We start from the raw sequence: 17248 nt of genomic DNA on the forward strand, positions 1-17248 counted from the left end.
ATATTACCTTTTTAATATATTTTCTTTATTTTTTATTTTATAATGAATATTTATATTATATTTTTTTATTTTTTTGATATATTTTATTTATTTAATATCTATTTTAATTATATTATATATATATTTTAATATATTATTATGCTAATTTATTAGATTATATTATTAAAATAATGTATATTTTTTTTTGTTTTTATATATATTTATTAAAATTATTAATGTATTGGTCTTTTAATAAAAATAATAAAATATTAAAAAATAAATTTATCAAATTGTTCTACTCTCGAGGAAAGTATCTTATAGTTGAGCATGTTCTAATGGTTATGATAACATTTGTTGCTTACCCATACTTATTGATTTAATGAGTGTCCAATATTTTTTTATAACATTGCACCAATAGTTGTGACTTTAAAGTTGTTATTGCTAATGGTGAGTATCCATAATTGACTGAAATGTATCCCTTATATCTAAAAAACAATAAATCATGTAATGCTACATCAACTAGACAAGCATCAATCTCCCTTTTATACAAGTAGAAGACTTACCAACTAAGCTCCTATCATTGAGAGTGACTCAACTAGGTCCTCTCCTGTATAAATTCATGATTCTAAATGTTTTTATTTGTATGTTTGAATTTTTAATTATTTTTTTTAAAAATAACTTACACAAATTACTCAATCTTAACTAATGGAAAGTGGTGAATTAGTTTCCTTCACGTGACTTAAGAGTGATTTGAGACAATGAAGTTCTCTTCCCTTTATCTCCGTGAATTGATTGAGGGAAAATTAAAATTCATGCTCAATATTAGTTAACTATTTGAAGTTAGCTATTAACTTTTTAACTCCATTCAACAAGAGAAAATTATGGAGCCTAACTCAATGATTGTACTGGTCAAGTAAGGCAATCATAATAAAATGCGTTTTCAGTGTAATTTATTAACAAACAAAATATTTAGATGTTTTGTTATAATTTTTATTAATACAATATATTCTGAAATTTTATCAATTTACCTTTATAATTATTTTTTCCATCTTTTTATAATTTTATTGATCAAATTTAGAATAATATTGAAAAATGTATAAATACCATTTTAAAAAGGTTAAAAATGCCTCCCAATCCTAGGCAAGAGGATCTAGTAGTTATGCACCCTAACTTCGTGTTTTTCATAATATTTCATGGAAATTTTGAATTACTCTCAAATTTTTAGAGTAGCTTACTTGGAAAGTCCCCTCCTTATAACTAAGGTTTCAGGGCCACATCATAAAATATGATGCCCAGATTAGCATGGTTTTTGCCAAGGTGTCGAAACCCGCCCAAAAAGGTGAGGCCAATAGTCGTCCAAAAGGGGCCCCAATACTTGTACAACTGATGTGGCATCACATGATTGGTTGCTTTTTAGAACTAAGGGTACATTTCATTCAAATTTGGGTATTAAAGTCACAACTATTGGTGCAATGTTGTTAAAAAAAAGGTGATAAGAATTGTTGATTTAATACCCATACTTGTTGATTTAAGGTCTAATTTTTTTTATAACATTGCAACAATAGTTGTGACTTTAATACCCATATTTTAATGAAATGTACCCTTAGTTATAAAAAGCAACCAATCATGTGATGTCACATCAGTTGCACAAATATGGAGGCCCCTTATGTACGACTATTGGGCTATTTTGGACACCTTGGAAAAAAGCATGTTGATGTGGCATCATGTTTGATGATGTGGCCCTAAAACGTTAGTTATAAGTAGGGGATTTGCCAAGTTGTAAAAAATTAGGAGTAATTTGGAATTTCTGTGTAGAATTATGAGAAGCGTGAAATTAGGGTGATCATCTAAATATGCAATGACGTTTATATTTCACATATAAACATAAATAAATTGTTAAGTGTAAGAATATAATATAATATAATATAATTAAATATAATATAATAAAATTAAAATATATTAAAAAAATAAACATAAATAATTAAACATTTAAAAAATAAAAAAAGGTAATATAATTAAAAAAGATTAAAAAATAAAAAATATAATATAAATATTCATTAAAAATTAAAAAAATAAAGAAAATATTTTTAAATTTATTAAGTAAAATATACATAATTTAAAATATATTTAAAAATTTAAAATTATAATATACATAAAATATATTATATAAATAAAATACAATTATATATATATATATATATATATATATATATATATATATATTCAAAAAGCAATATAAAAAACTATTTAATTTTTTTTTAAATAAAATATATTAAATATAAAATAAAATTTGTCAAAAATATAAATATTTTTTTGTAATGTCTCAGGGGAAGGTGGCGTACCCTGCCAAAATCCTAGTGGGCTAGCGTGGGGGTCCTATTAAAAACTTCCACCATCTGACATACGCATTTTCGACGAGAGAGCGATGGTGTGGGCCTAGACTGGACAGAGTACTTGCAGGGAAAAGGAGGTTCCCAACGGTGTACTGGCTCAGAGGCCTAGCCTATGGGCATTGGCTATGCGGTGTTGTTTAAAAGGCTGCATAGCTAGTGCCATTTTTAAGTTTTCTATAAAGAAAACTTCACAAAATAAATATTTCATTTTGATCATATATTTCTAGATGTGATGTTTAGCTGTCCTTTCTATTATAATTCACATGTCAAGAATCTATATTTATTCGATACATTGATTATCAATAGAGTAACAATAAAAAATATATATATCTTAAAAGACATAAGAATCTCGCACACAAGTAAATTACAACCATTCATATTAATGTAAAGGAATAATCATTATAAATAATTGGTCTTGTATAGAATTGATTAGACCAAATCTATAAATTTTTGTCAACACTTCGTTCCTCACTATCCACTTTAAATTTTAGCAAATTTTGATTCAGACCCACATCAAAAAATTCTATTGAGCAAGAAAATAGGTTTTTTCAAGGCATGAAGGAGAGGTCAAGTTTTTATATTTTAAAGAATTCAAGATGGCCTCCATGATTAATTTTATGTGAAGTCATGCATGATGTTCCACTGAGAAACATCAACCTTTTATGAGAACTCGAGGCAATGAGATTTATGTAAAAGGTATACAATTTTAATTCTACATTTATTTAGGGTTTCCAACCTCTACTCTACAAGGGCAATCTTTCTTTTCCATTATCATTATTTAAGGGTTAATTGCAACCTGAGGTTTGACCAAGGTAAATCTCTAATCAACCCAAAACCATGTTCTATCTCTTTTATATGTAGGATTCAACTCTCACAAAGAAGGATTGCAAATTAATAAAGTGTAGACTACAACAAAGAGATATAGACTCTAAAGAAGCAAAAAACTATGGATTGTATAGGTTAGCACCATAGTTTGACACTTTTCCAATTAAATTTCAAGGAGATAATGTTGGTGGTGTCGTGAGTGTGAAGTAGGGTACCTACAACTACAACACAAAAACTCAATAGATCATTACAAGCATGGTTAGCAAAGTAAAATCAAATGAAAGATAAACCATGGCAAAGCAACCTATCGCCTACTAAGAGATGCGAGTGTGGATTTGCTCTCAAATCTAGATGAGAAACCCCAGCGACTTGACTACACCAAGATAGAGGATTTAAAATGATATGATGTGCAAGCTAGATGAATGTATGATTATGCTAGATTGATCCAAGAAGCTAATTATGCTAATGATATGCATGATTATGCTAAATGATGATGTAATTAAGCTAGATGAGAGATGGATTTATGCTATATGATTAAGCAATTATGCTAGAAGATGATCAAATTAAGCTAGATCTAAGATGCAATAAATGATAACAATGCTAAACTAGAATTCTACAAATGATATGCCTATAATAACAATGCTTGAGATGGGAACCTTTGTGCTCCAAAATGGGGGATACTTATAGGAATTCCAAGGCCAAAAATAAGGTGGAAGGAATCAACAGTTGAGATTAATCCGAAGATATCAAGGGTCGAAACTGGAGGAGGTTGGAAAAGAGGTTGGAGGGAAGGACAATTGTCATCTCTATGGTGACAAGTGTCAAGGATCCTTGCTCATAAGAGGGCAAGTATCCAAGGGAGGAGACATGTGGCATAAGTGCCATGTGTCTCAAGGGGAGAATATTCACACCATAGGAGGTTAGGATGTGCAAGATAGCATAGGGTTAGTTAAACCTAGGGTTAGGTGGACTGGGTTAGGTTAGAGGGTGGTTAGAAGTTAGGAGGCATGTGGGTAATTTGAATTTAAAAATTTGAATAATAGGAAAAGGTTAATTAACTTTCAACAACTCATAAATTGATTTGTTTTAATTAATTAGGGATTAAAATAAATGAATTAAATGGGGGGGGGACTAATTTGGATTAATTAATCCAAGGGGACTATTGAGATGAACCTATTAAATAAATCCCTAGATTTATTAATAAGCAAATGAAAGGTATTTAATCAAATTGCTAATGAATTCAATTAAATTGGGAAGGGGGATTAATTAAATAATTTCTTATTCAATTAATTATCTTCAGAGCTTTTTTGGTGTGTAGATTTTACCCCTCTTTGAAGTGTCAAGGAGCCTTTCTCATAAGAGGCCAAGTGTCCAAGGGAGGAGACATCTGGCATAAGTGTCATGTGTCTCAAGGGGAGAATATCCACACCATAGGAGGTTAGGCTAAGGAGGTTAGGATGTGCAAGATAGGATAGGGTTAGTTAAACCCAGGGTTAGGTGGAATGGGTTAGGTTAGAGGGTGGTTAGAAGTTAGGAGGCATGTGGGTAATTTGAATTTAAAAATTGAAATAATAGGAAAAGGTTAATTAACTTTCAACAACTCATAAATTGATTTGTTTTAAATAATTAGGGAATTAAAAGAAATGAGTTAAATGGGGGGGGACTAATTTGGATTAATTAATCCAAGGGGACTATTGAGATGAACCTATTAAATAAATCCCTAGATTTATTAATAAGCAGATGAAAGGGATTTAATCAAATTACTAATGAATTCAATTAAATTGGGAAGGGGGATTAATTAAATAATTTCTTATTCAATTAATTATCTTCAAACCTTTTTTAGGTGTGTAGATTTTACCCCTCTTTGAAGCAAGGTGTGATGACGAGTTGATTCTAAGAATAATCTCATTTTGATGATGGTGTTGGCTTGATAGGATGCCCCAAACATTGATTGGTAAATTGTGATATGATCATGCCCCCTCGGGAGATCAATTGAGATAATTGAACTTTGGACTATTTGGATTGTTGCGAAATTGATTTCCTGATTAGAAATGATGTGATGTCTGCAAACATTGATTGATGAATGTTTGATTTCTTTGATCACGATGATGTGGTCCTGGATGTGATGATTGATAGAGTTTGATTTAATTTGATAAGATTGATTAGTTTGATAAGATTGAGAGCTAGTCTAGTTTTAGGAATGGCACCTCTTGTATACAGGTGACATCCTGATTTGGAATCCATAATTTATAATATTTGCATCATACACATCTAGGACAGTGACACCTAGCCTCATAGTTGTATACTCGTAGGCTCAAATTTCAAACACGGGTTCTATTCTGACTACTATTTCAAAACTTGTTCTCACAGTTTGTATATCTATTCTATAACTTACTGTTCATGCTAATTATTATCAATTTTGTATATTAATACCTAGTTCCTACATTTTAACATTTCATCTTATCAAATCATGCCAATATCATAACAAATTAATAACCAATCAAAGCGCCTAGCTCGACAAAGGGTTTATAGCTGGGCCTATTGATTGTTGTTTAGTCTATGCTGATGCGAATGGTTTTGATTCCTAGTTTGCATGTTTAGGCTAGTGAACTCCATTCCACCACAAGAAATTTAGGTTAACTAGATATTGCTGACATAACTTTTGATTTTGATGTTCAAATCCGAGTTTATTTGCATATCGTTTTGCCGAAATTAATCATTTCTATAGCTCATTTTCTTTAATTAAGTGATTAATTGACCATTCTATTACTATTTTTCTATTGCTTCATTGCTAATACTTTCACTTTGATTTACAATTTTATAAGAGGAATTGAGAGCGTAAACCTATTCCATTAGATTTGTCATTTTTGTCAAAGTTTCATTGCTGATTCAAACCCCTTCCCTTGTCTCCCTCTCAGTTAATCATGTTCTCTTCACTTCTATCTTTACGACTCTAATTGCTTTACTAATATCCTCAGTGAAAGATCCATCCTTTCCATTTCTCTTTTTATTTCCACTCCCATCTTGAGCTCTTGGGAAAACTTTCCATTTGAGCCTTGCTCAAATTGCATTAGAAGAGTTAAGAGTCGCACCCCAGATCTTAAACCTTATGTCATTGAATTCCACCCACAATGATTTAGAAAGCCACTTATAGAAGGATGATTCAAAATGTGCAACTATGGAGCCCACTTTATTGCCACCAATCTCTTTCCTATAAAATAATTTAAGCAATCAAAAGTGATTTTCAAATACAACACTTTCTTATCATGTCTTCAAGTAAACATAATTATTGTATTTTGAATAGCTCATGTTGGTATATTTCATTTCCTTAAAAGAGATTTCAAAAAGATCCCATAAAGACTTTACATTATGTATGGAAGTGGTGGATTTAAAAAATGCACAAATAATTTTTATGATGTTGTGCAATAAGAACTAAAACTTTCTCGAGATTGCAAATACTGGAGGTACATCCCTTCCAACTCCAAACACCTACTAACGACTCTCTCTAGCTGCCCTTTCCGCTATAGCTGTAAATGATGTCTATCTCCCTTTCCCAATAGCTGTAAATGATGTCTATCTGCCTTTCCCAATAGCTGAATATTCAAGCAAATGTCATGCGTGGAGTTTTAAGCATGAGTATTCAAAGAGGGAACACTGGCCGCTCCAAGCAATACGGGAAGAATAACATGGGCTGCATATGTCACCCACAGAGTTTAAAGCATGAGCATTCAAAGAGGGATCACTGGCCGCTCCGCAAATAGTCCTAATAATACGAGACAAATAATATGGGCTGCAAATGTCATACACATTATGACATCCTAATGTTTTAAGCATCAGTATTCAAACAGGGAAAACTGGCCCGTCAGTAAATACCTCAAACACATCATGCACGTTATGTTTGTCTGTCAGGTGCGAGACTTCCAAATCTACCGAGGAAAACCTCATTCTCGCAGTCGTATTTGTACGTTTCAATTGGCAAGGAGATTTACGAAAAAGCTATACAATTTTAATTCTACATTTCCTGAAGGTTTTCAACCTCTACTCTACAAGGGTAAGCTTTCTTTCCCATTATCCTTATATTAGGGTTAATTCCAACTTGAGGTTTGACTAAGGGAAAATCTCTATAGATCCCAACACCATGTTCTCTCTCTTTTATATTTAGGATTCAACTTTCACAAAAAAGGATTGCAAATTAATAAAGTGTAGACTACAACAAAGAGATATATACTCTAAATAAGTAGAAAACTATGGATTGTATGGGTTAGCACTGTAGTTTGACACTTTTCCAACAAAATTTCAAGGAGATAATGTTGGTGGCATCTTGATTCAGAATCCATTTATTATATTAGCATCGGAAACCCCTACAATAGTGACACCTAGCCTTATAGTCTTATACTTCTAGGCTCAAATTTTAGACACTCGTTCTATTCTAGCTGTTATTTCAAAATTTCTATTCTATAACTTACTGTTCATGCTGATTATTATTAATTTTGCATATTAATACCTAGTTCCTACATTTTATCATTTCATCTTATCAAATCATGCCAATAGCACAACAAAGGAATAATCAATCAAAGTGCTTAGCTTTATAAAGGATTTATAGTTGGGCCTATTGATTGTTCTTTAGTCTATGCTGATGTGAATGGTTTTGATTCCTAGATTGCATGTTTAGGCTAGTGAACCCCATTCCAACACAATAAATTTTGGTTAACTAAATATTGCTTACATAACTTTTGATTTGGATGTTCAAATCTAAGTTTAATTGCATATCATTTTGTTGAAATTAATCATTTCTATAGCTCAGTTTTCTTAATTAAGTGATTAATTTACCATTCTATTACTATTTTGTATTGCTTCATTGCAAATGCTTTCACTTTGATTTACATTTCTATTAGAGGAATTGAGATCATAAACCTATTCCATTAGATTTGCCTTTTTTGTTTTGAGTTACATTATCTATTGTCACAAATCTAACATCTTGGTGAGAATAAGTTATATGCTTATGACTTCTCAAGGTTTAAACACTAAGGATGTTGACCTTGACTTGGTTAACTTATTCCCTAGGAGATTCATTGAATCCTCTTTTCTTAATTGAGCACCTACTATGCCTAACATTATTAAGAGTCGTTCCCTTCATGCTTCTCATGATAAGGACGACTCTTCAAATTAAGTATCTAATGAACAATTGGGGAAGATTGAAAATAAATGGTAAGGTTTTCAATAACTTGTGAGTAAAGAAAACTTGGGTGGAGAGGTAGTCCCCTCCATTAATGATTTAAGGAGGTTGGTTCATGGTGTGGAAGTATTACATGGTATAGGTCACATAGTGGATGAAAACACTATAAAGTTGGCTAGTTGTGTTGAGGTTCTTTGGAATTCCATTCACCAAAACCAATTTGAGATTTCTATTCCTACTCCTAAATCTCTACCTAATGTGCATTCATATACATCTTCCATCATAGGTACCACTACACACAATGTTAGTGGTACACATGTTTGTATTTAGGGGAATCCTATCGATCAATATGTGTATGTCTCACCTAGAAATAATCTTCTACTTGTTTTGAAACTATGTCCTCCACCTACCTACAATAATGTTCCACATACCTATCATACCACACCTTGAAAAATCCTCCCTCACAATCTAACAGTTATTAATATAATTCATCCATTGAAGCCACCATAAACAATTTGATGCAAAATGTTTCATCTCCACAAAAATAACTAGGTAGCATTATTTGATCCAAATCTACCATTCCTACAAATTTCACCACTAGCCCACTTTGAAATTCCATCCCTCACACTCCTTTTCCACAACATATTGAGGTCCTCATTCATAAAACTATAATGGATAAGGTGACCTGTACATTCAAGGGAAAACATTTTCCACTTTGTGTAGTGATTTCTAGTATGACCAAATATCCCTTACAAAATTATTCCCTCATTTCTTAAGAGATAAAGATTCAGATGGTTTTTATCCTTTCCTAGTTATTCAATTGATACATTTTAACAAATGTTTGATGCATTCATTTGATACATTCAAAGTAATGTTGTCCCACAAGTTAATTTGATTGATTTAATGCATTGTAAATAACATGATAAAGAAAAGTAACTAATTTCATTAGTAGATATAAATATTTGAATGCAAAAATTTCTTATCATGTACTTGATGGTGATGTTAAAAACATTTTTATGAACAATTTGCAAAAGGAAATTAGATATGAGCTTATGTTATATAAATATGCATCTTTCACACAATTCAAAATAACACTTCATAATTATCAACTTCAAGTGATTCAATATGAACCCTCTACACATTTGGCAATAATTGTTAGGAATGAAGATTCTCATAAAAAGTTTCAAAACTTTAGAAAAAAAAAAAAAAAAAACTTCATCAAGACCAATACTAACAATTTCTCTAATCATATTCATTTACAAGACACAACCATAACTCCTATTGTAGCCATTTTTTCAAGTCAAAATGTTGGCATTGCAATTTCACTCCTCTTTATGAATATTTGCATAGAATCATGATTAAATTTATTAATAATTATGTTAATATACTTCTTCATATTCATCCCATAGATACTTACAAGCTTTTTCCTCCTTCTTTTGATCGAAAAGCCTCTAGAAAATTTCATCATCAAACTAGGCGTGATACTGAGAAGCATGTTTCTTTAAAACATGAAATTCAAGATCTTATTGATTCTAATACTATAGGGGTAGATGGTGTGAAGGATAAAGGAAATAAATTTGTGGCACCTCTTAATAATTTTTTTCAAATATTTACCAATCTTTTGCCTTCCCACTCTATCAATATTGTTGAGCATAATGATATAGGCTTTATATCTATTGATGATATATCTAATGAAGACACAATGTTGTGAGTTTGATTAAGAAATAAAAGCCTAAGTGTGATGTTGGTGTTACCTTTGACTCAAGAGATATCATAAAAGTACTTGATGGATCATTATATATTACTGCACAGATTAAAGACAAATTTTCATGTGGAGTGCTAATTGATCAAGTATATATGGTGAGTGTTTTCATGAAAGAGAAACTCTATACATAACAATTTCATCAAGATAAATATGATAAATTTGGTCTTGTAATTAAGGAGCCTTATTGTTTCATTTGTCCCACTATAGGTTCCATAACCTTTCCTGTCAAAGTTGGTACTATATGCAAAGATCTTACATTTGTCATTACACCTACCGTGACCAATTTCACAAGAAGTTGAGACATCCTTAGATAAATTCCATAAAAGTTATCCCTTCTAGCATTAATAAATATTTGAATTTCCTTTGCAATGGGCAATTTATAATGATTAATAATAGTATTTATCAACCATTATCCAATCATGGAAACTTCACACTTTATTTCTTTTGGCCTCCAAAACATCAACATTTATAAACTTGACAAGGTGTCGCGTGAACTTATCCTATCAAAAGTACCAAACAAATAGGATATCAGCCTCAAGTAAACCTTCGAGGTCCACTTTGATTATTATTCCTAATGAAGAATAGTTTATGGATTGGGCATAACTATTTTGGCTTAACATCATAGACTCGGACTTCTTCCCACTCTTTCTACTACTCCTATATGTGTTACAGTTCCACTTCTCAAATCCTATAGAGGATAAAGATAAATTCCAAACATCTTGTATCTCTCCAACAAGTGTGGTTTCTTCCATGCTCCCATCTCCTATATAAAAGGAATAAAATGAACCAATGTTGATCGATCCTCAACTTTCTTCCACACAAAATTTTAGTTGTAACAAGTAGAATTATAGTGTGAGAGAACACCAATGAAGATGTTGTTTCAAGGGAAATGAGCTTGATACCCAAAATCTCTCTTCTCCCAAGTAGTCAAATGTTGAGCTTGTCTCACTTTTTATACCTTCACATAATCCTAGAAAGAAGCATTATCTTGGTCACCCTCACCAAAGGTTGAAGTAGTCAATGCAAAATGATTATTCTTATTCATTTCCTCCCAACATGAGATTTCCCATTGTGATTAATTTGGATGATGATGTTGATAATACTAATAAGAGTACTAATCATTTTAATGATATTTATGAGGTTGTTGAGATTAATCATTAATTATCTTCAATATTTGTAAAAGATTTAACTCTTTCCTCTTCCTCAACACATAGTGATTCATCATTGGTCCATGGTCCTTGTTTGGAACTAGAAATAGGTCCATCTACCATACTAGTTGTGGATCCTTCAACATCTTATCCACCATCTCTAAATGATGTTGAGCAATATTAGAAGGTGGATGATCTGCTAGACTAGATCACTCATGTAAGTATATTCTCTTCCATGTTTGGTTGCATGTAATGTTATCCTCATAATGTGATGCTTGGTGTGTCTTTGTGTTTTATTAATCTCTTTTTGGAAGACCCTTGTTTCTCCATTGGTGTAAGGAAAAAAAGGATGGATCCAATCATAACATTCCTCTATTTGTATATCAGTTCTTCTATATGTTGTATACATGTATTATATCATAAATGTGATCTTGTTGTAAATAATATTTTGTGTTGTATAATTGGAGATGATACAAAGCATGGAGATCTTTTTGGTATCTTCTATATTGACCCAAATATACTCGTGTTGTTTATCTTATGTTCTTTTCTTCCATTGTTCTTAGAGTTTGACTACCTTTGGGGATTAGGTAAATTTATAGCAATGATTATTGATATACATTATACATCTTACACACATGCATACCCAAAATAGTAGACTTGTTATGTGTTATTTCATGTCTTGTGATATTTTCCTTGATTTTCTTATGGTTAGGGATCATGAAGGCTCATAGTGTATCAGGAGTCATTTTTTGCATTTAATAAGGTCCTCAAGACCAATTTGTGTGGTTGTGCATTGGTTTGGACCCATTTGTAAGGCTATTAATCCTATTAGGAATATATAAGCCAACTTGGTCAACTTTGGTTAATGGGTCAATACGAGTCTACTGATGGGTTGGAAGTGGTCAATGAGAAGAAGTCCAAAAGGACATTTGATGTGAGAACTTATATGAGGAAAGTTTTTGATATATTGAATGATGAATTTGGAGGGTAGTTGTGTGAAGAAAAGAGTACTTTGATAGGTTTGTGGGTAGTGGGGTGAATAGCCACTAGTTCCTTGTGACTCTACATCATAGTGGTATCAAAGCCAGGTTTAGGTCATTTGGGATAGGTGATCTTGGTGTATGTCAGCAAAATGAAGTGAAGAAGAGGCTAAAAAAATACCTCCTAAGTCAATGTCACAAGAGGCTATAAGGAAGGTGTTTGAGGAGATGTTTTAAGCCAGAGTAAAGGAGTTGGAAAAGGCTAAAGGAAAAGGGAAGGAGGGAGAATGCGAATCTGATGGAGAAGGTAAGGTGGGGACAAAGGGAGAAACCCCAAGGTAAGAGGTGGAATTTATTGCAGATCAGAAAGCATTTGTGGACGTTCTAATGCAGCTAGTTGAAGATCCTTAGGTTGCAAGGATGATTTCCCTATGTTTAGTGGGGCATGAGATGCATAAGAAGTCATAGATTGAATAGAAGCAATGAACAACTATTTTGAATGTAGGGAGATCCTACAAAACAAGAAGGTTACATTTTTCAAGTCCAAAATTAAGGGAGCAACACTCACATGGTGGAACTGCTTGCAAGGGGATAGGGTGAAGGGAGGAAGAAAAATGACAACATCTTGGGGTAGGATGTCAGCAAGAGTGAAGGCACATTTGTACCAGTAGACTATGAGGTCCAAATCTATAGGAAGATGCAATGTCTGAGGCAAAAAGACCTTGATGTAAGTGCATAAATAGAAGAGTTTTACAAACCAAGTCTTAGAACCAAGCACCATGAGTAGGTACTAGAAAGGGTGGCAAAGTACCTCAATGAATTGAAGTATAGAATTCAAGATGAGATTAGCATCCTAGCCCCTAACACAGTAAGCAAGTGCTTCCAATTGGCACTTAGCACAGAGGAGAAATTAAGGAGGAAGAGTGACCAAAATGGTAGAGGAAAAGGAGGAAGAAACTTCAAAGGAAGGGGATGTTTTTGTGGAAGAGGTCAACTTCAAAAGACACAAGGGGAATCTAGCCAAGGTGGGCAGCAAGGAGGCACAAATTTCAGAGGCAACTTTAGGGGGAAACAATCTAATGATAAAGGGAGAATTGGAGGATCAGGAAGAGGCAGTGGCACTTTCATTGGGAGATGCTACTCTTGTGGAAGGGAAGGACATTCTATAAAGAGGATTCCTAATAAAAATTAGACCAATACCCAAGGAGGAGAAAGGAGGACCCAGTTGGTCCAAGAGGAGGATTTCCAAACTATGAACTCACCATCTAGAGGCACAAATGTAGAGGTAGGATAAAGTCTCATGATGTGGAGAACCTTGTTGAAGGTACCAACTTCTCAAGAACCCCCACAGAGGAAAACTCTATTCAGAATGACTTGCAAATCAAGAGGAAAGATATGTAAGGTAATCATTGATTCTGGGTCTACTAATAACCTAGTGTCTCTTGAAATGGTAGAAAAAATGAATTTGAAAATTTTACCTCACCCATTTCCTTATAAGGTTTTAGGGCTACCAATAAGGAAACAAACTCTTTTTGATGAACAAGCTTGGGTTGATTTTCATATAGGAGGTTATAAGGATAGGGTACTATTTGATATTATTGAGATGGATGCATGCCATTTGATTTATGGAAGGACGTGGTAGTATGAATTAAAGGCTCAACATGATAGACAAAAGAACACATACACCATCATAAAGAATGGTGAGTCATTTACCTTGAATCCTTTACCTGATAATGTGGGTGATAGGAAGAATGAATTAGGGATTATGTTGGCTAGAGAGAAGGAGATGTTGTAGAATCTAAAAGATGAATACATTGTATTTAATTTGGTGTTAAATCCCAAGGACATGGAAGATTAGTTTAAGTTCAAGGAGAAGGGTGTTCCCCTTTAAGTAAAGAAGTTGTCACAAAAATATGAAGGTATGGTAAAAGAGGACATGCCAAACTCTCTATAACCTATTAGGGATATAAGTCACCACATAGACTTCATCCCTGGAGCCACCTTACCCAACAAAGCTACATATAAAATGACTCTCACTCAAAATGAGGAAATTACTAGGTAGGTGCAGGATTTGCTTGATAAAGGTCTGATTAGGAAGAGTTTCAGTCCATGTGCAATACCAACCATCTTGGCACCTAAAAAGGATAAAAAATGGAGCCTATGTACAGACTCAAGGGATGTCAATAAGATCACCATAAGGTATAGATTTCCCATGCCAAGAATACAAGATCAAATGGATTATTTTGGAGGGTCTTTCTATTTCACCAAAATAGACTTGAAAAATGGATATCACCAAATCAAGATAAGGGAAGGTGATGAGCGGAAGATGAATGGATGGTAATGCCTTTTAGCTTCAGTAATTCCCCTAGAACTTTCATGAGACTAATGAATGAACTTCTTGAGCCTTTTATAGGAAAATTTGTTGTGGTATACCTAGATGATATTCTCATTTTTAGTAAGACCAAGGAGGACCACCTAAGACACTTGGATTTGGTGTTGAGGAAACTACATGAGGAGAAGCTACTCATAAACTTAGAGAAGTGTGAGTTCACGAAGCAAGAATTGGTATATTTGGGGTTTGTCATCTCCAAGGGACATCTTAAGATGGACCCTTCTAAGGTTGAGGCCATTGTGAATTGGCCAACTCCTAGGACCATGGGAGACGTTAGGATTTTTCAAGGCCTATCTACCTTTTATAGCAAGTTCATTAGGAACTTCAGTCAAATCTGTGCACCTATGTTTGAGACCATCAAAGGAGGAAAAAGATGCAAGTTTTCTTGGACAGAGGTAGCAGACAAGGATTTTGAAACATTGAAGGTAAAAGTTTCTCAACAACCTATTCTCATACTTCTTGATTTTAATAAACTTTTCACAATTGAATGTGATGTTAGTAATATGGCCATAGGAGCAGTCTTAAGTCAAGAAGGGAGGCTAGTTGCTCTCTTTAGTGAGAAGTTAAATGGGGCCGAGAGAAGGTATTCATCTTATGACTTAGAACTATATGCACTTGCACAAGCCCTCAAGAAATGGAGGCATTACCTCCTACCTAAAGATTTCATTGTTTACATAGATAATCAGGCTCTAAGTTTCCTCAATATTCAGGACAAGTTGAGTCACAAACATATCAAATGGGTAGAATCCATCAAAGCCTATACCTTCATTATTAAGCACAAGAAAGGGCAAGCCAACAAGGTGGTAGATGCCTTGAGTAAGATGGTGATAACAGTGCAGGAGGTACAATTGCAGAGTGTGGAAATTGATTGCCTAAAGGCCACGTATGATGAAGATGAAGATTTTAAGGAGGTGCACAAGGTATGTTCATATTTTTCTAGCCATTATCATGTGGAGTATTCTGAATTCCTAATTCAAGATGGACTTTTGTTCAAGGGCAGTCAACTATGCATCCCTATGTGTTCAATTAGGGATAATATCATATGGGAGAAGCACTGTGGGAGATTAAGTGGCCACTTTGGCCTTGATAGGTCTTTCGTACAAGTCAATAGACACTATTACTGGCCTAGGATGTACACAAATGTAAGGATATTTGTGGATTCTTGTGTGGTGTGTGAAAGAGATAAAGGAGCAACTACAAATACAGGTTTGTATCAACCCTTACCCATTCCTAGCAAACCATGGTACAATATTAGGATGGAGTTTGTGATGGAGCTACCAAGGACACAAAAGGGATATGACAATGTATTTGTAGTGGTGGATAGGTTCATTAAAATGACTCATTTTTTGCCATGTAAGAGCACCAATGATGCTTCCCATATTGTAGAAATCTTCTTTAGAGAAGTAGTGACGATTCATAGACTTCCTTCTAGCATTATGTCAGACTGAGATATGAAGTTTGTGTGTCATTTTTGAAGGACCTATGGAGGAATTTGGGCACAAACTTATCCTCTCGTTCTTCCTACCATCCACAAATAGATGAGTAGAGTGAGGTGATCAATAGGTCTCTTGGTAACCTATTAAGGTGTCTAACCATACAACATGGTAAAGTATGGGATGCAATCCTTCCCCAAGAAGAATTTGCCTATAATGACTTAGTTAATAGAAGTAATGGGAAGAGTCATTTCCAAATAGTTTATGGGATGAATCTTAGGGGGATTATGGAGCTCCCAGAGTTACCTAATGAAGGAAGAATCATTGCATAAGGAGAAAGTTTTGTAGAAGCCATCAAAGAAATTCAGGATCAGGTGAAGACTACACTTCAACATAATACTATCAAGTATAAGGAACACAGACAAGAAGAGGAGGGATGTGAAATACCAAGTGGGAGATCTAGTATGGGCACACTTGAAGAAGTAGAGGTTGCCAAAGGGGAAATACACTAAACTGATGATTAAGAAAATTGGTCCATGTAGAATTGTTCACAAGTTTGATCCTAATTCTCATGAGACTGAATTAACCCCTGAAATTGGTCTCTCACTAATTTTGAATGTTGCAGACCTTATGCCCTATAAATGTGGTGTTTTTTCAGGTGATAAGATAGGTATACAAATAGAGGATGATGCGGAGTTGCTCATGGTCTTCCACCTAGCCAACCCATGCAACTTGAATGTGTCTTGGATACTAAAGCTATCAAGAAGACTAGGAGAAATCTCTATAAGCAATATGTTGTGAACCAGTGTGGATGGATGAGCAAGACATCAAGAAGCATGGAACTTATTTGGACGAGCTCATCTCAAGTGGAGCTTCTGATTCTTCTGCCTGGGGAGTATGGTGCAGGGGCACCATATGGACATCATGAGGGATCATGAAGGATCATGGTGTATCATGAGTCATTTTTTGCGTTTAATAAGGTTACCGAGACCAATTTGTGTGGTTTTGCACTGGTTTGGACCCATTTGTAAGGCCATTGATCTTGTTAGGCATATATAAGCCAACTCGGTCAACTTTGGTCAATAGGTCAGTAGAAGTCTAGGGATGGGTAGGAAGTGCTCAATGAGAAAAAGTCCAAAAGGACATTTGATGTGAGA

At 33.8% G+C, this 17248-nt stretch overlaps 1 protein-coding gene across 1 annotated transcript; it reads left to right on the top strand.

Annotated features, from left to right (window-relative positions):
- Positions 1-15161: 15161 nt before the first annotated feature.
- LOC131874895 (uncharacterized) lies at positions 15162-17029 on the top strand. The gene is made up of 2 exons (XM_059218838.1): positions 15162-15578; positions 16898-17029. The coding sequence occupies exons 1-2, from the start codon at positions 15162-15164 to the stop codon at positions 17027-17029; spliced, it is 549 nt and encodes a 182-aa protein (XP_059074821.1).
- Positions 17030-17248: the final 219 nt, after the last annotated feature.

Source organism: Cryptomeria japonica, chromosome 4, assembly GCF_030272615.1.
Source record: "Cryptomeria japonica chromosome 4, Sugi_1.0, whole genome shotgun sequence".
Lineage (NCBI taxonomy): Eukaryota > Viridiplantae > Streptophyta > Pinopsida > Cupressales > Cupressaceae > Cryptomeria > Cryptomeria japonica.